General features: G+C 43.0%; 1 protein-coding gene across 2 annotated transcripts; it reads right to left on the reverse strand.

Moving 5' to 3' along the window:
- Positions 1–364: 364 nt before the first annotated feature.
- LOC103732007 (3 beta-hydroxysteroid dehydrogenase/Delta 5-->4-isomerase type 1-like) lies at positions 365–19,439 on the reverse strand. Of its 2 annotated transcripts, XM_029562269.1 has the most exons (5): positions 19,268–19,341; positions 19,006–19,150; positions 13,604–13,808; positions 3,958–4,122; positions 365–1,562 (listed from the first exon to the last, which is right to left on the reverse strand). In XM_029562269.1, the coding sequence occupies exons 3-5, from the start codon at positions 13,746–13,748 to the stop codon at positions 751–753; spliced, it is 1,122 nt and encodes a 373-aa protein (XP_029418129.1). In that variant the 5' UTR covers positions 13,749–13,808; positions 19,006–19,150; positions 19,268–19,341; the 3' UTR covers positions 365–750. The 2 variants fall into 2 exon arrangements, with proteins under 2 accessions (XP_029418129.1, XP_008828753.2); XM_008830531.2 differs by lacking the exon at positions 19,006–19,150 and having other exon boundaries at positions 19,268–19,439.
- Between the last annotated feature and the right edge of the window lie 4,203 nt (positions 19,440–23,642).

The raw sequence follows: 23,642 nt of genomic DNA on the forward strand, positions 1-23,642 counted from the left end.
AACACTTCTCAGGGTTTATCCTGGTTCTAAAGCATCTTGTGTGCAGGGCTGGACAAGAAGGAGGGAGGCCATGAGGAGCAGCCGGTGCTCCAGGAGCTCTGAGGTCCCCCTTACAAGCCAGTGCAGGCTTCATTATTCAGTGAGAGAAGGGCTTAAACTTAATAAGACAATGAGGCATCGTGGGTCAATCATCTAGTCCCTGTTTGAAATTGACTAGGTAGGAGTCAGACTCAAGTCTCCCTGTTGTGGCTATGACCAATCTGCCCTCCAAGCTCTGTGCCTTCTTTTCTGACCTGGATATGGCTACAAGTGGATCTGGAAGGAAAATCTGGAGAATGTATTAACCCACCATCCCTTTTTCAGATTATGTGTTAAAACATTTATTGAGCTTCATGAAGCACGGTAGTTTTCTCAAATGGAAAATGCTTTAGGCTTTGAGAGGAGAAATGGAATCACTAGACAAAACTTTAAATTATAAGAGGTACCAAATAGTTCAGCACCAGAAACTGAGCCTTTGATCACAGGAGCTGAATCACAAGAGCATGTGTGTCATTGGGCAAGTGGATAGAACATTAAGCTTGTGACTGGGCCAGTGATTGGAAAAGCTTCTCATGACTAGAGGAAGACATTAAGTTGTCCACTGTGTCACAAGAAGGCAGTAGGACCTGTGGTTTAGCCTCTGTCCCTTTCTGGGGGACCTGACAATCATCTCCTGACAACACCCAGGGTCATGTCTCTGCCATCTTCCCATCACTGAGTCTTTGTGTTGAGCTTCCCCTTGTGCTGTTTCACTAGTGACCCGATCCACTCTGAAGTCTCCTGTTTGGCTTCCTCCCAGCTGAAGTGGGGCTCATAGCCCAGATCTTGCTGAGCTTTCTTGTAGGAGAAGGTGAACACGCTATTTGACAAAGTGATTAAGTAGCGGTTGAAGGGAGGCTGATAGTTGTAAATTGGACGAAGCAGGAAGCTCACTATTTCCAGCAGGAAGCCCAGCCAGTACAGTAGGGACAGAGGAAGGCTCTTCCTGGAATCAAGGCAGAGGCCCCATTCCTTGCTCAGGGTGTAATGAAAGTTACTGTAGCTTTGATGAGGTGTGTCATCTGTGATGTAATAGAACTGTCCTTGAATGTTTGGTGTCTTCTTGGGATCCTGCAGGCCCCTGGAGGCCAGAATGTGTGCCCAGGCCACATTGCCCACGTACACTGGGTTGATCAGAGACAATGCATTAACATTTGTTATCATGCCATTGTTCTTGAGGGCTGTGTTCACAGTGGTTGAAATGACAGGGCTTCCTGCCCCATAAATGTATGGGGGTCGTAAGGCACAAGTACGCAAAGTGCCACCATTTTTCAGGGTGCACCCATTTGCTGCCAACACCGTCTTCTCGGCCATCTTTTTGCTGTATGAGTATGGATCAGACCATGTGCTTTCATGATGTTCTGCCTCATGGCCATTATGAATGCCCTCTTTGTAGGAGTTTGGCCCAGCTACACTGGCTGAGCTGGTGTAGATCAAGACTGGCACACTGGCTTCCACACAGGTGTTCAACAGGAGCTGAGTACCTGTTCATAGGAAGGGCAGTATCACTGTCACTGTCAGAAAACAAGCCAAAGAGCCCACTATGGCCACACCCCCAAGCCCAAGGGAGGTGTTACTAGAGTTCTGAATGTGTTCTTACTACTCCTTGACCCAGATCTGCCATGCTACAAGCTGCAGAATAATTCAAAATTAGAGGAAGAGGCATTTGGATTCTGGTAAACAAGAATTTCTAGGTTTCTGGTCTTATAGATCATGGACTCTCTTTCTCCTTTTGTCTCTCTCTGTCTCTGTCTCTGTCTCTCCCCTTCTTTAATCTCCCCATGTGTGTTGGTGTGTATTTGTTTTCAGTGATGAGAATCAAACCCAGTTTCTCCCACATGCTAGTCAAGTCCTCTTTCACTGAGCCACTTCCTCAGACCCAGGTTACTTTTCTTCTGAAAGAGGCTCCTTTGTATTTATCAAAACTAACATAAAAAAATTCTCATTTAGTTTGGCAATACTGCTCAGGGGTTGAGTCCTTGCCTTTTGTGCAAGGTTTAATCCCCAGAACTGGTTAAAAAAAAAACAAAAAACAAAAAAAAACAGAACAGAACAAAAAACAATGACTCCTCCCCTAATTAAAGGCAAACAATTACCATTTGTCATGCATTTAATTTCATTGAAGATGGATCAATTTTTAATCCAAAAATTCAGCAGGCCATATTCGTGAGGGTTGTTCAGGATTCACATAATGCTTACTCATGTAGAGTTACAATATATAATGTGGAATATATATATATATAGCAGTGTCTCACTATATAGCCCAGACTGGGCTTAAATGTAAGATTATTGTGACTGGTATTGCAAGTGTGTACCACCACTTCTGGCTATGCAATATACACCCTTGAGTAGACATTATGGTTTTGCCATTTTTCTCATTTGGGATCAATACAGACTTTGTCACAAAGAAGATTCTTTGCATCACTGAGCAGACAGATGCTGGAAAGACTGGCTTGGGCAAGAGGCACGGTGATTACGCTATGTGGCAAGCTTCTTTGAGATAATATATCTCTTGTTAAAGGAGATTGGAGATTGCTTTAAGAGTCACACAGCATTTAGGGATGAGGGTCTGAAGAGGAGAGATTTGGGGTCCTGGCTGAGACCAGTCTTCAAAAGTAGGCTGATGGTGATCTGAAGAGACAGTGTTATGGAATTTGGAAAATCAGTGTTAAGAAAGCAAGTGCTGGGCCATTCTTCCTGGCAGACCTCTGTGGAGCAGCTTTGCTAGCTCTCTGTGGGGGAGTCCTTCCTTCAGGTAGGTAGGGGGCTCTCTCAGAGCTAAGTACATATGCAAGGTCTGGCCCAGGGAGGCAGTGGGTAGATGGGCATCAAACATCTGGAGTTGGAGTCCAGTCATTTTGGTTTGGAGGAGTGGGGAAGAGCTTTCCTGGCAGTTGGAGTGACATAGGTATAACTCCACATACTTACCCTTATTGATTACCTGTTCCTTCTGCTCCTAACCTGGTTTCCTCTTATAAACACTGAGTTCTGCCAACTGGACATAGCGGCAGAAGTGAAATGGCAAATCTAACTCCATTTTGCTCTAGCTGACTTTGATTTTACCTTGTGTTTTTGCCCAGCCATTCCCACTGCAGTCAGCCAGGTAGAATGTCTCATGCAGGCAGTTTCAGGGAGGACATTGTTTCTACAATACTGGGAAAGTTACAAGAGCAAGGTAGCATGTCCAGATAACAATCCTCCTTTCCAGCTACACCTGCATCTCTATGGAGCCCATTGTTTTTACAATTCTGAGAAACTTGTCTTTTCCTTATTGAAACTTTTTGTAACTGAAAACCTCTTTGTTAACTGACCTGCCTCTAGTCTAGTGTAACTATGGTGATCTGATGTAACTATGGTTATTAGCTTTGCCCCTGGCACAGTGTAATTGTGGTTTTAAGCTTTGTAAATCCTGCCCTGCTTCTCCTTGGGGTGGAGAGTTCTTTTGGGCATTAGCCCTTTCTCTGACCACTGGCTATTGATAAAGGACTTCTAATCTGACCATCACTGTGTGGCATTCCTCTGTACATCTCACTTGGCATTACAGAAGCACAGCCGGCATTCCACAGTGGCTCCTTCCTGACCTCATGTTCTTTGACTGCCATCTTTCCACTTGCTCCATCTAAAAATTTTTTAACTTATTTTTATTTTATGTGTATGAGTGTTTGCCTGCATACATGTAAGTGTACCACATGTGTGCAATATCCATAGAGGCCAGAAGAGGAAGATGGATCCCCTGGAACTGGACTTAAGGATGGTTGTTTGCTGCCATGTGGCTGCTGGGAACAGAATCCAGGTCCTCTGGAAGAGCAGCCAGTGCTCTTAACCTCTAAGCCATCTCTCCAGCCCCCAATTGCTCTATCTCTTCTGCAGGCACTGTACCTTTCAGATTGATATCTATGATGGTCTGTCTGGGAATGGCACCTAAGATGTCAACGGCAGCAGCAGCATGGATGACAACAGAGATGTCCTGGCAGGCTCTCTTCAGGCACTGAGCATCCAGAATGTCTCCTTCCAGCACCGTCACCTTGGTCTTTGTCTGCAGCTCTGTGCAACACAGGCAGGTCAGAGGAAGCTTTCTTCATGGGATAGGTAGTTTCCTGACACAGGCATATGTTACCTAGGCCTTCACAGTGGGGAAGGCAGTCTTTCTATTGAAGAAACAATATATGTGCAAAAACCAGAATGTAGCATTTACAGGGAAAGAAGGAGCACCTATTTCTATCCCATCCTGTTGCAGAAAATGAATTTGAGTAATAAGATATCATTAGTACTTGCACATAAAAATGTTTAAACAGTTATGTGAATTTCACCAATTCCTTAAAGTGACTGGAGAGGTGATGAGAGTTGAATGTAAAAGGGTAGAATTAGAATTTAATTCTGTAGAGAATGAGCAATTGCGTACGCATTTGGACTGAAGGAGGAACAGGGCAATGTAGGACACTGTACCAGTGCTCTTCTCGGGCTGTGAAATGTGCAGGTGTCAAAGTGTAAGAGACAGCTAGGTGAGCAGCCGATTAATTGGAATGTGTGCTCCAGAGTTCCACGAGTGGGAGCCAGGTGCTGGTGCCAGCAGAGGGAACAGGAGCGGGAGACACACAGACAGAAACGTCAGCCCTTCCCCTGATAGGTCCTGGTACTTACTGAGTACAAAACAGGTGTTAATTTCAGCATGCATGGCTCCTACTTGAATAAGAGGAAAGTAGGGCTGCTGATGGGAAATTTAGAATGGGCTCTAAGGATAAATTCAGGTAAGCATCTCTTATCAGGTATATTACAAATGAGTCAGCCTCCAAGGAACCTCTGTTGCAGCCATATAGCCCAGGCCAGTGGACACATCGGTATCTTCAAACTCCTTTGAAATATCCACCAGTATAATGTTATCTAAATCATTTCACAAATTAACCGTATGCCACATGCAGTCTGCACGCATACCCTATACTGATTTGCTTTTCATAATTTGTAAGCAACTTTTACAGTTTGCTATTTCCTTTTCCAGCTGTGTCATGAAATAGGAATTCTGATGTCCCCTGTCTATGTGTGTGTGTGTGTGTGTGTGTATGTGTGTGTGTGTGTGTGTGTGTGTGTGGAGGGGGGTGTGAAGTTCAGAAAGGTTCAGGGACAGGTCTAAGGACACACTTCTAGTGAAGGGTCTATTGTCCCTCTGCCTCCAACCCATGCTCACTTCTCCATGCACCTGAAGGGCAAGATAGTCATTTGAACTGAATTTACAAGGAAGCCAACGAACAGTGACTGAGACAGGAGAAATCCAGAGCTGGGGAAATTCCCCCGGACATATTACAACTGCTTGTTCTTTCAATCCTTGGCCACGTGTGTCTACTCCAGACCTCCTCCCTGTGTCAGAAAACTCTGAAAAGGCCTTAAAGTAGAGAAAGATAGAGAAAAGTTTTCTGGGAAGGAGTAGGTGCCAGCTTGAGAGTGGAATTCTCTGACTGTGTTTCCTTCTGATCCTCCCTTCTTTCCTCTGCTTCTCTTTCACTGCTGACTTCAGACAGACTGGCTCAAAAGAGTTGCTGAGACAAGGCAGGAGGAGCCTAGACCCAGAATGAGTAGACTCATAAATCAGTTCTTAGGGGTGAAATCTCAGGAGAGGGGATCTTGAGTGCTTTGTAATAGATCCGTAGCTCCCACATTGCCCAAGACACCATGGTCCTAACAATTGCTCTGCATAGCCAGATCATGGAGATGATGTTGCATTATGAGCCACAGAAGGAGACCCAGAAAGAAGTTACTACACAAACCAATCTTTAAAAGTCCCGAGGCTACAGCTAGGCCTCCTGGACTTCAACTCTTCTTTGCCTTATTTCCTTCTTGGGGAAATCAATTAACCTCTGTGTTGTCTCATCTGTAGCACTGGAGAATAACAATGCTACTTTTTTTTTAGCCCTCTCATGGGGTGGGGTGGGGAGAAGGAGCTGTCACTGCAAATATGTCTCCCAGATCTTCGCACAGAAAGCACTGTAAGGATTCTCTACTCATTCATCATACCCCCTGAACTGTTTACCACTGATGGGTTCTTTATCTAGGCCGAGCTATGTCCTTGCCTGGCATCAGACATTAGTTTGCAAATGTTGCTAAATCATTAGGATTAAGGTTAGTATTGTCCTGTGTTAATGCTTATTCGATGCCACTGAAGCAATCCAGGGAGGAGATCTTACAGTGCAAGAGGTTAGAGAGGAACACACAAGAGCAGAATGGTGCATGTGGTCTCAAAGTGCTCTGGACGGTGCCTGTGTACACGTAGGGCCCTCTCGTGATAGGACAGTTCCTTTAAGAATTTGTTTTTACTACAAATTATAGACATTAAGGAAAGAGAAGAGCCTTAGGTCAGTGGCATTGACCAACCAGATCTTCAACAAGACTATAGAAGAAAACTTCCCTAAAATAAGGAAATATATACACATACAGAACACCAAATAGACTGGACTGCAGCCCCACCAAAAGATGAATTTATTTTTAGCAGAAGTACTTTCACCTTCCTCTCCATTTTCTTACTGCTCCACCCCAATATTTTTCCACGGATTCTTCCCTTTACTTTTGCCTGGCATTCTAAATTCTAAAATGCATTCAGAAAATGGTTAAGATGTTAATTTTTGTGTACTCTTTATTTAATTTGTAGGGTCCCCTAACTTCTTTGACTTCTGTAATGTCCCTCCTTTGTCTTTAGCTCTGCCTCTTGCAGACACACACACAAAAGAGAGGTACAGGAACTAGCCCACAGAGCTGAGATCAACTGCGATGTGCCCGAGGGAGAAACACACAAACCCTGAGTGTTGAAGATACCACTCAGCATGTAGCCTTCCTGCCCTGCTTCTCCTTTACCTACTCTTTTGCACAATATTTTCTTTAAATTATTTTAAGATTTTATTTGTTTTGGGAATATGTATGTGTACATGCGGGTGGGTACATGTGTGCTATGGTGTGTATATGGAGGTCAAAGTCAACTTCTGGGAGTCAGTTCTTTGCCTCTACTATTTGGGCTCCAAAGACTGAACTCAGGTTGTTAGTAGGCTTGGCAGCCAGCAGTTTTACCTACTGTCCTAGTTTGTCTCTCCATTGCTGTGACAAAAACATTCTGACCAATGCCAACTTGGGGAGGAAAGGGTTTATTTGGCTGACATCTCCTGGGTCACAGTTCATCAGGGAGCCCAAGGTAGGAACTCAGAGCAGGAACCTGGAGGCAGGAACTGGAGCACAAGCCATGGAGGAATGCTGCTTACTGGCTTGCTCCCCTGCTCAGCCTGCTTTCCTATACAACATAGGCTCACCTGCCCAGGGGGCGGCACTACCCAGTGGGCTGGGCCTCCCACATCACTCAATAATCAAGAAGATGCCCCACAGACATGACCAAGGGACATTCCAAGGGAGGCAATTCTCCTTCAACCTAGGTGTGTTAAGTCGACACTAAAGGAATCCAACACAATTGACTACTGGTCAACTTGACACACAAACACATTACTATTAAACCACAGCCTTTCCATTTCTTGTCCCCAAGATATGATTTTAAGATTAATATCACAACATAAGACAGTACAACCTTAAAAACCCCACAGTCCTTAAAAAATACAAATTCTTAAAAGTTTAGTCTCTTTTAAAAGTCTCTTAACTGTGGGCTTCTGTAAAATCCAAAACAAGTACTGTCTTGTTTCAAAGGGAAGAATAGGGCACACCTAAGCAAAACTAAAGTCCAGCAAAGTAGCTCAAGGCTGGACATCTTGGACTCACGATCTTTTGGGCTCTAGAATGTTCTGGCAGCTCCATGTCTCTGACTCTGCTGTCCACAGCACACTCAGCTTGTCTCGCAGACCCAGGCCAGCTCCATTCCACACCCACTGCGGTCCTTGGTGGTCGTCCCATGGTTCTGGCATCTCCAAAAAGCTGGGGTCTCCACTGAAACTGAGGCTACACCTTCACCAATGGCCTCTTCTTGCCTCTTGGGGTGCAAAGCCTCAGATTCTCTCCATGACCCTTCAATCTGGGGTTTTCACTGCAACCGAAGCTGCAATTTCACCTATGGCCTTTCCTGGCCTCTCAGAGTGCCAAGTCTCAGCTGCTCTCTGTGACCCCTTCACACTTTCAACACCAGAACCATGCAGGAGACTCTTACACATCACCAAGTCCTGCTTCCAGCTAGAGATGGAGGCTCATGTCCCCTCTGTGTAGTGACCCTGAGGAAATACCTTCCAGAAGATTTCACCACAGTGATGCTGGTCTCTTGTTACTTACAGCTGAGTTTTCAGCCCCAGCTAACCAGCATCAATTGTCCCAGTAAAGCAAAGGTTTTACTTCAGGTTCTGGTCTCTTCTTAATCACAACTGATTCTTCAGCCCCAGCTGACCAGAACCCACAGATTCTCAATCTAAAATCTCACGCAAACAGCCCTGATAGTCTCTGCTTCCTTTTGAAACTTCACAAGCCAGGCCTTCATTGTTCACAACTCTTTCAGCTTAACTGTTCCAAGCTCCACTGTTGCAAACTCTAAGCACTCAATGACTTTTCCAGCCCAAAGTTCCAAACACGTCTGAAAACCTCCCCCAAATACCAAGGTCAGGTCTGTTGCAGCAATACCCTGCCATCCTAGTACCAGTTTCTGTCCTAGTTTGTTTCTCCATTGCTGTGACAAAACACTCTGACCAGTGCTAACTTGAGGAGGAAAGGGTTTATTTTGTATTACATCTCCTGGGTCACATTTCATAAGGGAGCAAGCTAGTAAGCAGTGTTCCTCCACGGCCTGTGCTCCAGCTCCTGCCTCCAGGCTCCTACCTTTGGTTCCCAGATGAACTGTGACTCAGGAGATGTAGGGCAAAATAAACCCTTTCCTCCCCAAGTTAGCACTGGTCAGAGTGTTTTGTTTCAGCAATGGAGAAACAAAGTAGGACACCTGCTGAGCCATTTTGCCATCCTTATATTATTTTCTCTTGTTTGCTTTGAGACAGGGTCTCTCTCACTTTGTAACCCAAGCTGTCCTTAAACTTTTGATGCTCCTCCTTCCCTCCCTCCTTTCCTCCCTTCTTGTCTTCCTTCTTTCCTTTGTTATTGACCCTTCAGTTTCTTCTGGAATGGTCGTAGTATTTGGACATGTCCTCCTTGTTTCAGAACATTTGTCAAACTTTTGCTTGGTAGCATTTGGTCTACAACTCTAAATTTACTTTTTGCTGTTTTAATCTCTTTCTCCTGGTCATTGCAACCTTGCCCTTCTTTTTGTTATAGAACTTCCATGAATTCTTGATTCACAAAGTGCTAAGGATAAGAGGCACTAATTCTTTCCAATGCAAAAGGGTGGGGGTTTCAGGAGGAATTCCCCAGGGCATGTAACAGTGGCCTTACAGGAAAGTGCAAAAATAGCATAACTCAGTCCCAGGTCAGAAGGATCTTTCTTGCCTCACTGATTTATATTCATTCTATAAACATTCCAAATCAACCCAAAACACACTTGCAATTTCAGAAACCACTGCTAGGATGGGACACAGAAATTCGAAGAACAAGGAAGTATTTGAGGAAAGGTCAGTATTTGGTATTCTAGCTAGATGTTTGGTAGTTACAGTGACTCATCTTGTAATAATTAAGAAACATGGAGAAATTTAACTAAAGATGATATGGCTTTATGTTTCCCTCAGTGGGGAGCATTTGATTAGTCTTACATTGGTTTTCTTGAGCACTGGACTAGAGGCCTTGGATAGTGAAACAAAAGTGTGTGTGTGTGTGTGTGTGTGTGTGTGTGTACATTTATACAATTTCTGACTGGCTGTATCTATTTTTGGCAGAAATAGGAAATGTTTTGAAATTTAGAGCAAACACTTTCTAAAAACGATTGAAAACTGTGATAAATTGAAACAGGAGGGGAAAGTTTTCCAAAGCTCGATGAAGCTTTCCTGGATACTCTCTTGGGTTGGGTGAGTGAAGAAAATGTTCTTCGTTGTACTCACTAAAGGGCTACATTGAATCAGAAAACAAATTAACTTAAAGGGACTTCTCAACTAGACAGGTCTGCAAAGTGTTCTGTGGACAAGTCAATTGTTATAGATGGGTAAATGAGGTAAACGGATATGGGATACATATTTATATGTAGATATTTGTAAAGGAATTCTTCATAGGTTCAAAAATATTTTTCAGTAACCTAAAATCTTACGGACATTTAGCACTAAATTAATATTCATTAGATTGTGCTATTTTTGCTTGTTTGTTTTGAGACAGGATATCTAGGTTATAGCGAAGGCAATTAAAACACTAAAGCATTCGTTATTAGGCAGAAATTTAAAGTCTCTATACTTTTGAATTTTGTTGTATATAACAAGAGGAAGCAACTATGTATGTGGAGAAAATGAGACATGTTTAATAAGGATTTATAAGAATAATTATAAAGTGTGAAAATGTGTTGTGAAGATAAAGGGTGTTTTGGTCGTAAAGATGACAGTCCCAAATTAATAAACAGGGATATGACCCAGAATGAAGTGAGGGTTTGGACCATTTGTGAACAGTTTGAGAAAGTTGCAAAAGGAATAGCTCTTATAGAGCACATTTTATGTGTGATCAAGGCTTTTAGATTTTGATAGATGTCCCCCAAATAAACTTTGATTCTCTTCCTTCACATGGAAAAGAGTCTTGCAGCTAGAAAAAAAAAAAAAAAAAAGGCTTGGCTCAGTCTCCAGCACTGGATAACAAGGAATCAAAGGGTGGTGAGGGTAGGGAGGAGGGTCCTGGAACACTGATCTGCTCTTGATAGGAAAATGTGAGAGTTCTGTGTGCATATGTGCATGCCTGTGTGTATGGATGCACATGTGTGTGATGCAGGTGGATGATTTGGATTATAACATCTTTTGTGTTTTGTGTCTTTAATTTTCTTTCTTTCTTTTTTTTTTTTTGGTCTTTTTGAGACAGGGTCTTCCTGTAGCCACCACTGGCCTGGAACTCACTATGTAGACCAGGTTAGCCTCAAATTCACAGAGATCAGCTTGCTTCTGCCTCCTGGGATCAAAGGCATGTGCCACCACACTCAGCTTGTGTCTTTAATTTTTAAATTTTGATTTCTTTTGTGTTACGTTATAATGATTTTATTTTACTAAATGTTTTAATATGTCCTATGTTTTTACCACTAATTTTGGGGTTTCAGAGGGTCCTGGAAGTCCAAGGGACATATATATGACCTATATTTTTATACATGAATTTGTATATGTTCCGAAGTTACATGAGCTCTTTGGAAATCTGATGTTTCAATGTATGTTATCAATTATAATTCAAATATAAACCTATTATGTGTTGCAAGAATAACTGAATTTTTTTCTCTAAATCCCCTTAGATAAAAAAATATTGTATAAAAATATTAATTTTGTCTCAAATCTACTATGTAAAATGAATTTGTTCTGCTCTGCTATTTTTGTTTTGTGTTTTCCTTTTAAAATCTTATAGCTGTTGCCTGTCAGAATTCTGAAGAATATCACTGTTAACAAAATTACTACTCCTACAAGATAGATAAAATTAAACTAGCGGATGGATTCCAGATTAAGTGTAGCCTGAGACCCACCCTCTCTAAACCTACTCTTTGATGCTCAAATGTGACTTAAAGTGTTTGGACACTGACTTTTAGTCAGCAATAACTTTCTCTTCTTCACAGGACCAAATCAGAGCAACTCCAGGGGCAGGTCCATCTTGGGAAGGCGGGACAATCAAAACCAAACTACAGAGTGTCTAATAAGGGATGTTATCTAGAAACAGTCATACAAAGACAAGGGACAGGTGGGTGGGATCTAAGCAAATGGGTATGAATGAAATCTAGAGATTACAAAGGAAGGAATGTCATGCACAATGGCCTCGTGCCCACCAGCTGCCTCTGCTCAGAAGGTGGCACTCACAGCTCTGACAAGACCCTCTATTTCTGTAAAGACAAAAGAATAGCCATTTTCACAGATCCCCATATGGAGCCATTGGAAAGTCAGAGAACCTCCCACATAGTTTACTTAGCTGGGTACCATCTGTCTTTGGCTCCCTTTTATGTTCTGATAGACCAATTACAATCCATCTTTTCTTATGGCTTAAGCTTTGGCTCCTTTAAGCTATATGTTTCAGCCACTGTTTGAAGGCCCAGCTTGTTCCCTTTCTCATAGGTACTTGATGGCCCACAGAGGAAATCTAGTATTAGTCCCCTCCTCACCTGGGGCCCCTGCACACATTTCTAAATAAGTGATAAGCAGTTTGTTTCCTTCAGCCCAGGTTTATACCTTGTTTTAGTAATCAGTAGTCAAACTGGTTGTCATATCAATTCCTTGAAGATTAAGGATGAACAAAGATGAGAGAGAGAGCTACTGTCCTTGGCAGTGGAACTTTTGCCTTCCGTTCCTTTACCTCACTCTAATCCTCACTCTAATCCTTTTTGCAGCTTTCCCATTTCCCTGTTTTGGCCCAACAGTCTAAGTTCCCTTTCTGTTTGTTTTTGGGACATGGCCTCAGATAGCCAAGGCTAGCCTTGAACTTACTCCGTAGTCAAGGATGACACTGAACTTCTGATCTTTCTATTTCTGCCACTCATGTGATGTGTGGAGATTTCTGATAACACTAAGAATTCTGGGCTTCCAGGTAGACACCAGCCTCTAACCAAGTGCACTGTCAGTCCACCTCTTGCATGTGTGTGGGGGCAGCATGGTCAGAAAGAATAATGTGCTGGGTCCCCTATGAGGATGAAGAACAGAGAAGTGATGGGAAAGATGTTGGAGGAACCCAGGTGAGCATGTGCTGGCCCTTACTATGTTTCTGTACTGTGTATGTGCTACTTTCTAATCTCAATCTCTCTCTCCCTCCATCCCTCCCTCCCTCCCTCCCTCCCTCATAAATATACCTTAACCACAGAATCAATTCCGACTATTTCTACTTCACCAGACCCAGTGAATGAATGAACCCCCCACCACACCTTAAACTAAAAATAAACTACCAAGGAGATCAGGAACATTCAAAAGAGGCAGACCCCACCGTGGAGGGCTTCAGTTCAATAATATTTTGCTGGTGTTGCACAGCAACTGCGAAGTCTGTAGCATTAAAGAGCTGTCAGAAAAAAAAAAAGGCTGGAGAGATGGCTCAGCGGTTAAGAACACTTATTGCAGAAGACCCGGTTTGAATCCCAGTACCCACATGACAGCTGACAACTGTCCATAACTCCAGTTCCAGGGGATCCGACAGCCTCTTCTGTCCTCCATGGGCATTGCATAACACGGGTGCACTTACCTACACACAGGCAATACATGCATACACATAAAATAAAAACAATAAACAAAATATTAATAAAAGAGCTGCCAGCAAGGGAGAGAGAGGCCTGCAGACCTAGTGGTTGCCCTCTTTAGTTCTCAGCCAGGCCAAAATCCTTTTTTTTTTTTTTTTCGACTGTGCATTGTCTTTTATGCTTTGCCAAGTGTGATTCTTCCTGCTGAGCCTCCTTGTGGATCCAATTGGTTTATTTGTTTAGTAGACAGGCAACTCTACTCTTACCCATGTAGTGTCCACAAACCTCCAGCTCACTTACTAGAGAGTTCTTCTCTGTGTTTTGCTCTGAAGACTCTGTACAAGGCCCTGACCTCCTTCAGCTCCTTCTCCTGCACCAACAAGCTGACGATCTTCCGTCCCAGAAACCCTCCTGCTCCTGTCACGAGGCAGCTCCACCCAGGCATGGCCAGTGCAGGAGGATCACAGTAGGGAGTGGGTGTGATGTAGGGTGACCCTGGAGAGGGCTAGAAAGAGAACTCCATTAGACACAGGGTCAGGGAGTTCCCCCACGATGACAGAGTAGAAAAAAATGTACTCAAACTCATTTTCTCTCCCTATTTTCTCACAGCATATCACTTCTGTGACCCCCAAATATCTGGGACTTTCTTCTTAGGCAAGAAATCAGTTCTGCAGTAGACATCAGATGTGTGTCAACTAACCTATGTCAGCTTTGACACTGAGACAGTGTCAGATCCCACAGGGGCTGTGCCTCAAGACTGCCCCTTTACCTTAGAGGTCAGTTATAGCTCTAGGTTGTCTCAGCTGTGTTTCTGAGAAACCTCTCACAGACTGGGGCCCCGCAGCCCCTCATTGTGTGTGATTAGCTCATTCACCTTCTCATAGACCTCAGAGAAACGCTTCTTTACATTTGTTAGCTTGCTGTGAAGAACATGACAAAGGATGCAGAGGAAGAGGTACAAAGGATGAGGTATATTGAGGAAAGGGACCAAGGCTTCTCTGTTCTTCCTGGACTCACCAACTTTAAGAGTCATTACCTGCTCAGCTTTCCAGAAGCTTTCTGAGCATGGTGCTTTTGGAGTTCCATAGAGGCTTCATTTTGTAGGCATGAAAGATGCCTATGTAGACAATTCAGATGAAATGTGATTGGACACATAGAACTTGGCCTGGTGCTAGCAGATGGGGTGAGAAGCCATACACTGTGCCTGTTGATATTCTCTACAATCCTTCCTTGAGAGTTATAGAGCAGAACCTGCTGGACTGAGGACATTCTCATGATCAGTTTCTACAGTTTAAATTTAAAATGTCACCTGAAGCCATGGTAATTTTGGGAGGTGATGCAATATTTAGGAAGTGGGGCCTTAGTGGAGGGAAGCTGGTGCCATTGGGGCCATGACTATGAAGGGGATATTGAGTATCTTTGCTCACTGTTGTGATGGTTAGCCTCATCAGAGTCCCAAATAGCAGAGTCAAACAACTGTGGTCTGAAACCTGAGAAACTGAGCTTATCCAATCATTGTCCTCAGAGCATTTATCTGAAGTGCTTTTGCCACAGTGGTAGAAAGCTTACTAACATAGGAGCCTTTTAATTAATTTTTCTTTATTTATTTTTATTTTATATATATGAGTGGTTTGCCTGAATATATTTAAGTTCATTATGTGCATGTAATGCCCACAGAGGCCAGAAGGTGTCGGATGCGTTGGAACTGGAGTTACAGATGGCTGTTAGCCACCATGTGGGTGGTTGGGAACCAAACCAGGTCCCCTGCAAGATCAGCCAATGCACTTAACTGCTGAGTCATCTCTCCAGCCCCTTGAAGGGGAAGGATTCGAATGCATCATGCCTCACACTATGACAAAAGTCTCTGCTAGAAGCACCCAGTGCAGAAAGGCCCCTGCAACCTAGCATTGACAAATGATATTGCCAGGACATCCTGTCAACAAGTCTCTTTCTACCTCTAGCTAACTTCACTCTGGTTATTAATCACTGTGGCCTTACCTAGTTTGATCCCTGTTGCTGTGATAAAACACTGACCAAAAGCATCTTGGGAAGTAAAGTGGGTTTTTTTATTTTTTTTATTTTTTATTTTTTGGCTTATACTTTCAGGTCACAGTCCATCATTGAGGGACACAGCAGAACTCAAGGCAGGAACCTGGAGGCATAAACCATGGAGGAATGCTGCTAGCCCTCTGGTTCATGTATTCATAGGCTCATTCTTAGCTTTCTTGTGTCTTTTGGGACTACCTACTCCAAAATGGTGCTGTCTTCAGTGAGCTGAGCCCTCCTGTATCAATTGGTGATCAAGACATTGCCCGCAGACATGCCCACAGGTCAATCTGATCTAGGCAATTCTATTGAGGCTCTCTCTTCCCAGGTGACTCTAGGTTATGTCAAGTTGATAATTAAGGCTAACTAGTCCATGGCCAAGTTATTCTTCCAAACTGTTTGATGTCCTAATGCTCCTAGATCTCCCCCTTGCCTCACCTCCTTTTAGGAGTGCATAGTTCCCTGCAGCACATGTATTCCGCTTCAATCTGCTGCTGCTCGCAAGTTAATATAATTTTTTTTATTGGGATGAATTGCTTCTGATTTTTTTTTTTTTTTGTTTAGGTGGAAAACAGCAGGGGAATAAATGGTCTCTTTGGAGAAACTCTCCAAGGTGTGTCCAACCTGCAGCCTACAGGCTGCATGTGTCAAGGACAATTTTGAATGGAGCTCAACCAAAACAATCAGAAATTTATTTAAAACATTACAAAATTTGCTTGCAATTTAGTGACTTGATTTTGAAGTTCTTAATCAAGAACTTTGTAGGGGACCAAGTCCTTTTGTAGTTTCAAAAGGTGGGACACACCTATGTGGAAGGTGCCAGAAGCACTAGTTAATGTCCCACATGGGGCTATTGCACAGAGCACAGCAGTGTTTACTCTATTGTTAGGGAAAGAGGAATTTACTGCCTGGTTGAATTTACTGCTTGTAACCAATTAACTCAACTGGAGACACAGGCATCCGGAGATAGGGGCAAGTGCTGCAGCCCCCGGAGCCTGACCTGTCTGATCTATGTCATGTCATGTAGGCATGTCTGCTTACACAAGATAACAGGGAAGGGTCGCACCAGGCACATACCACCCATCCCTCCCCGATTGAGACACCTGAAGGGAGTTGTAACATTTTTTCTTGTTTTGAAGTTATTGGTTTGTGAAATGCTTGCTTTGAAACTATTGGTCGTATAAGCGCGGGCTTTTGTGTAACGGTTGTGGGAGCCTATATAATCTTTACCTGAAATTGCCTCGGGGTCAATTGCTCCAACCAGACCTGTGTGTCTTGGAAGGATGGTCAGCCCAAGCTAGCTGGCCTAATAAAACTCTGCTTGATTTTTGCATCTCCACACTCGTGCATTTGTTCTCCTGAAGAGACCCACCGAGTCATGGACCCTAACACTATACATTGACATCATGTATGTCTCAGTGGTTCATGTTTAGCATGCTCACTTCATATTGCCTGAAGGGTGTGTCGACATGCCTAAGGATGTGCATAGGTTACACTGGTAGGTCGAGAAATATTCTCCAATTTGTTACATATTCCTCCCTATAATACAGATTGGTAAAGAGAGGCAACCATTTTGCAAGAAGCCTGTTGAAAGATGACTTCCATCCACCCTCACTTTTCCAACTGAAGCTTCCCTTTGGACTTATCACAGGTTTTGATGTTACAGTGCTGTGTAGGGTAGTACCTCCAAGTAGACATGTACCACTTCCCATCAAGCATTCAGGCACAGGAGACACAGCTTGCTTGCATACAGTGGACTTAAAACATTTCAATTTCCATAATCCTTTGAACTATTTTAATTCTATGTGCTGTGTCAGTGCCAGGAATTTCTCTTTCCTATCCCAGAGACTTTTGCCTGCTCTGTCTTGTGCATAAGGCTTTGTGTTTCAGCAGGCTTTTACACCAAATGACCTTGGTCTTTCCTCAGTCTTTGTCTTTTACTATTTTTTTTTTTAATGTGTCTTGATAGTTAGACTGGCCTCACTTGTGATTTCCCTGCCTCCCGTTCTACATAAAGATCTCAGGCCAGTGTCAGTCAACCCCATTCAACCCTTATTTTGATTCTTCAGTGCCGGGGTTCAAACCAGCAACCCCTGGCGAGGTGAGGATTGGGGATGAGTAAGCACGCCGGGGACACTCAGACGCAACAGGGGGCCTAGTCAAGATGGGACTCATTTATTGCAAGTGTTCCAAAGCTTATAAAGGCACCTGGGACTCCCCACTCCCCCCATGAGGGTGTATCTTAAGGATGCTCACGTGCTGATCATGCACTCCTCAGCAGTGCCAAAGTATTCTTCAGACTTTCAAAGCAAGCCAGGCCATGCCCCCAGTAACTTCCTTTCGGACCTATGCAAGGTGGGGCTTTTAGGTCCCCACACTTCAGCTTGATTATTGCCCCAGGAAATCTCATATAGCAGATCTTTCATTGCAATCTTTGTATTTGGACTCTTAAAATTTCTCCTAACTGAAATAAATGCAGTAAACTTGTTTGCAGTGAACTATGTTGTGTAACCAGCAGAGGGTCCCTTGCATTCACCTTCAAATAGTGATGCATTAGCCCCACCTGTGCCTAGTGCATTCATTCTACTTCTTAGCAACCATTTAAAACTTCCACCTTGTTGAGAAGAGTCTTATAATTTTCCTTCCCCCACAGCTTGCTTTCATCTACACCAATGTTTTTGATAAGAGAATAAGGTGCTGGGATCTCTTCATTAACCTCATATTATCACCAGTATGTTAAGACCTGTAACAGGAAGCTGAGACAGCAAATTTGACAAGGCTTCTCTGTACTTTGATTTTTGCATCAGTAAGGTTACATGGGGTGCCCCTTACCAGAACATTTACTGTGACCTGGGTGGTGACTATATTGTGCTGATGAATGTCCTGATCATCATGAATTAGTCCCACATGCGCTACTCAGAAGGCGTACAGTAGTCTCATCTGGGGTGTTCCACTTGGTATCTATAGCTGGGCAGTCCCCCTCTCCAGGTAAATGAAACAGCTTTTGCTCAGCATACTTCCTAGCTTCCATAGGGTCTTTGTATCCTTCTCATATAGATAACCTCCTTGAGGGCCAAGGATGTTAGGTGTGTTCTCAGTTGTCCAGATACAATTTTATTCTCAGAAGGCAGTTCTGAGACTGTATACTAAATTTAGGCAGAGTAGACTCTCAGCTCTATCTAGTATCCAGTCTGCCTCCTTTTTTCTTTTTAACTCAATCTGTGACCCCAGGCCATGGGATGGTGCTATCCACAAAGAAAGTCAGTCTTCCCTGGTCTGTTAATCTTTTCTGGAAATGCCCTTACCTACATAGCAAAAGGTACAGCTTACTAATGCCTTAGGGCTTTCTTTTTAAATATTTTATTTGTTACTTTTGTTTTACGTGTACGAGTGTAATGCCTGTGTGTAGGTAGGTGCACTCGTGTTGTGCAATGCCCACGGAGGTCAGAAGATCCCCTGGTACTGGAGTTACAGATGGTTGTTAGCCACCATGTGGGTGCAGGGAATCGAATCCAGGTCCTCTGTAAGGGCAGTCACTGCTCTTGATCACTGAACCATCTCTCCAGCCCCCTAGGGCTTTCTTAATCCAATTAAATTGACAATCATAAGAACTACGATTAAAATGTGGTCAAAGTATGATTGACACAGAGGCTTACTCAATGCTAGCAGACTGAGCCGGGGAAATCCAGCAGCATCTCTGTTTAACTTGTTCATCATGTCCTCCTGGAGAGCACAGAGCAGGACCCCTTCAGAGTGTAGAAGTTCTTACATCCTGCCTTATAAAGAGTGATAGGCCAGGAACTGTGAACCCAATCCAAAATTATAAATCACAATTTCACAATCCTCTGTCTCCCTCTACAGCATTATGGTGAAATCCCACTCATCCCCACCACCAAGAAGAAAATGAAAGCTTCTAACCTGATACACTGTGAAAGGGCAGACGAAAGCGCTTTGGACCTGGTCTCCTCTTCTCCAGTCAGTTTGAATTTTATGTGCTGTTGCCTTCAGCTGAGTCAAAAAACTTTGAACTCTTGCTGTGTGTACATTGTTCATGGGCACTAAGATAATACGTGGCTTTGGTTATTTGGAAATGTGTTGTTATATCACTGGTGTCATTTTCACAGAATTGAGCCTTTATTCAGTTATTGAGTGAGGGAACTTTGTGACTTTGGCCAGGGAATGGCACTTATGCAATATGGAACAACCTTAATCCAACCTATAAAGAATTTATTACCAAATAACAGGAAAGAGTTTTATTCCCTATGTCAACGATAGAAATTAATGATTACCAACAACTCTGAAGGGAGTTTGTCATCCAGACTGGACATTGTTCAAGTCATTTAAAATTGTTTTTTGATACTTATTTTTCTTATTTTTAATTATGTGTATGTGTGTGTCTTAGTGGGTTACAAGCAATTTTGAGTTGCCATATCTAGGTGCTGGGAACCAACTAACAGCAGTACCAGCTGTTAACCACTGAGCCATCTCTCAAGCCCCTAAAATATTTTAAATTATGTATTTAGTTTAGTGTGTGCATACATGAACATTCCTTAGGATGTTGTGCATCCCATGAGTGGTCAAAGGACAACTTGAAGGAGTCAATTATTTCTTTCCACACATGGATATCAAGACTGAACTCAGGTCATCAGGCTTGGTGGCAGGCACCTAGTCTCACAGAGGCATCTCTCAGACCTGTCATTTATTTTTTTGAAGAGAAGATTTAATAAAATCATATTGATGAGAATAGAACATTGAAAATGGTTAAGCAAATTAAAAAAATGAATAGTTCCATTCTTGTCTTTGTCTAGAAGCCAGAAATGTCATTGGCTCTGTTCCAGCCTCTGGGGAGCTCTAGTTTCTTATGTTTCTTCTCCTAAATTAGCACCTCTGCCTGGAATCTATTATTGATTCTCCAATTTCAGTCCATTTCCTAAATGATTTTAGGATCTCAACTCTTGAGGTGATAGGGATGTTAGGCAGCTAAGTCAGAGATTAGTAGCTTTAGAGGAGATTCAGGATGACCTGAGTGAGTGAAGCTTAATGTAGGAGTCCTGTCCAAGGACCAGCATTATGCAAATTCTTAATCTCTACGTTTTGGCCGTTTATGACCTTGTGTGTTCCTGGCCCTCTGCTGCATGAAGGAGCTTCATTAATGAGAATTGAGAGAGCCATGAGTGTCCTCTTCTTTACCCCTGTTTTATGTTGCATGAGCCTTAGGTGTAGAGGTTGCATTGCAGATGTGTCGCTTAGGCCTGAGCAATTCATAGACAATGTCCATGTCTGACTAGTTGTGGTACTTGGTAATAGTCTCTGACTGGTGCAAAATGAGCTTCTTTGATGAGTGGTGACTGGGATATTTGTCTGTAAATATAAGGATACATATTTTGCACATAGTAAGAAATTACATTAATCTAGGGGTGTGACAGTCTTGGGTTTTTTTTCTAAAATCTATGACCACTCCAGCTGTGTGTATTTGGTTATGTTTACAGTACCACACTTGAGTTTCCTCCCATTGAGTGGGCTTTTAGTCCAGTTAGGTCGCTGTTGAGTGCCCTCAGTATAAAAGTGCCATTACTGCACCAGTGTCATGCACTATACCGGCCACTGATGTGGTTATTTGGACTTGAAAATGGTGTTGGACCATCAATTGATGTTTTTCCTTGGCACTTTCATAGTGCTTACAGCTCTATTGCTCCAAATCCTGCATCCGAAGTATGTTATGTCTTCAGCAGTAGGGTCTTTCCTTCAAGTTATGGGAGACCATCAAGGGCTGTGGCAATAGTTTGTGTAATATTGAGAGTCTCTTGGACCACTCTGGCCAACAACTTAAAGGAATGTTGGCACTGTTTCTTATTATGTAGCCTTTAGCTATACACATGGACTCACGTAGAGATACCATATATGTAATTTGTCATTAGGTTGTTGGACTAATATGATTTCCTCTGTTTTTAAAAACTAGCTAGGCATTATTTATCTTCTTCCTCTCTCTCCCTGTCTAACATTTAACATCCAGAATATATAAAGGAAAGTCCTTCTGCCATGATTTCCCCATTTAAATTGTCCCCTTTTCCCCATTTCTCCCTTGATATGGTCCCACCTCTCTTGAGCTGCTTCTTTCCCTTTATTCCCGAGGTTCCTTGTATAACCCTTCCTCCCCCTCCCATTTAAATAGCCCCAATTTTATCCATTTCTCTCATAATAACACCTATCTCCTACTGTTCTCCTCTCTCAAGTTCTTTCTTTCCCTTTAGCTCCTTGGTTCCTTTTCATTATTCTGGTTCCTGGAGTTACTTCACTTAGTATAACAGTTTCCAGTTCCATCCATTCACCTGTAAATTTCACAATTTAATCTTTCTTTACTGCTGAGTAGAACTCCATTGTGTAAACGTACCACATTTTCATTATCCATTCATCAGTTGAGGGACACTTAGGTTGCTTTCATCTCTTAGCTATTGTGAAAAGAGCAGCAACAAACATGGATGTACAAGTGTCTCTGCAATAGGATGAGTCCTTTGGGTATATGCCAAGGAGTGGTATAACTGGGTCAAAGATAGGTTCATTTTTAGTTTAGTTTTTTTTTTTTTTTAATGAGCTGAGTTCCACACTGCTTTCCATAGGGGTTGCATGAGTTTGTAATTCCACCAACAGTGAATGAGTGTTCCCCTTTCCCCATATCCTCTCCAGCATTTAGTATCATTTGTTTTTTAGCCATCTTTATTTCTCTTTTGAGAACTCTCCATTTAGATCCTTAGCCCATCTTTTAATTGTGTCACTTGCTTTCTTGCTTTTTTGTTTTTTGAATTCTTTATATATTTTGGATGTTAAATCTCTGTCAGATGTGTCGCTGGTGAAGATTTTCTCCCACTCTGTGGGTTTTCTCTTCAGTTCCTTGGTTCCTTTTGCTTTTTAGTTTACTAAGGTCCCACTTGTTGATTCTTGTCCTTTCTTCCTAACAAATTGATGTCTGGTTTAGAAAGTCTTTTCCTACACCCATATCTTGCAGGTTATTGCCAACGTTTTCTTCTAACAGTTTCAGAGTTTCAGGCTTCACATTGAGGTCTTTGGTCCATTTGGAGTTGACTTTTGTGCAAGATGAAAGGTAGGGGACTAGTTTCATTCTTCTACAGGTGGAGATCCAGTTTTGCCAGCACCAGTTGCTGAAGATGTTGTTTTTCCTCCAGTGAATGTTCTTGACCCCTTTTTCAAATAAAAAGTGGCTGGAATTGCATGTACTCATGTTTGGGTCTTCAATTATGTTCCATTGATTTACAGGTTTATATTTGTGCCAATATCATGCTGTTTTTATGACTATAGTTCTGTAATATAATTTGAAATCTGGTATAGTAATCCCTCTATCATTGCTCTTTGTGCTCAGGGTTGCATTGGCTATCCAGGTTTTTTGTGGTTCCATATGAATTTTAGCATTTCTTTTCCTTATTCTATGAAAAATGCTGTCTCCCAAACTGCCTGTTTCTTCCAAGGGGCAGGGCCTGCTGCAGAGAATTGACTGGGGAGGGGTTTTTCCTGTGCCATCTGGGGACAGAAGCCACGAGCCGCCAGGAACCCGTGGTGGCAAGCGTGGAGAGAAAGATGGCCCTGGCATCTCACCCACGTGGACATGAGAGGGGGCATTTACTGACCTGGGGCGAGACTATGGGCCCAAGATGCGTGGGTGAAAGTTAACAGGAGACTATGGGCGGGCCACAGGAGTGGTCTGGATTGGTGGGCTCTGAGCTGCAGTGCAAGAGTGCTTGTTTCTTTGTAAGTCTCCCAGTTTACCCCTCCCTACCCAAGGGCATAAACCATAATAAGTTCACATAAAAATATATTTTATGGTTTGTCTGATCTAGCAAAAGACCCCAAGAGAACTCTGGTGACAAACTGGTGTAGTCCAGCCTGGATAAATGAACCTTAGCCTTGGGGATGTGGGTCTGGAAAAGCATTGCTGTTCCTGCTGCCTCTGTGGTGGGTCAGCTGGGCTCTGATTTCCAAATCCAGGAGCAGCTGCCAGGAACCCAGGGGAAAAGGCAATCAAACCCCATACGGTTAATGGGGTTAGCAATAGTCACGTGGGTTATACAATGGATTATAATATATGTAACTAAAAAGAGGCCGACCACACAGAAGCAAGGGCCACAGTTCTGTTTTAAATGTGGGGGTATGTTGCAGGTATGTGAAGATTTGTTACAGGTTATCCAGAGGCTAGAAAATCTTAGTGGCTCTGGACCCAAACAGAGTGCCCAGAGAGGGGGTGTGGCCATTTTACATAATAAAAGATGTGCCCCAGGCAGGG

This window comes from Nannospalax galili, unplaced genomic scaffold, assembly GCF_000622305.1.
Source record: "Nannospalax galili isolate Female #2095 unplaced genomic scaffold, S.galili_v1.0 scaffold455, whole genome shotgun sequence".
NCBI lineage: Eukaryota > Metazoa > Chordata > Mammalia > Rodentia > Spalacidae > Nannospalax > Nannospalax galili.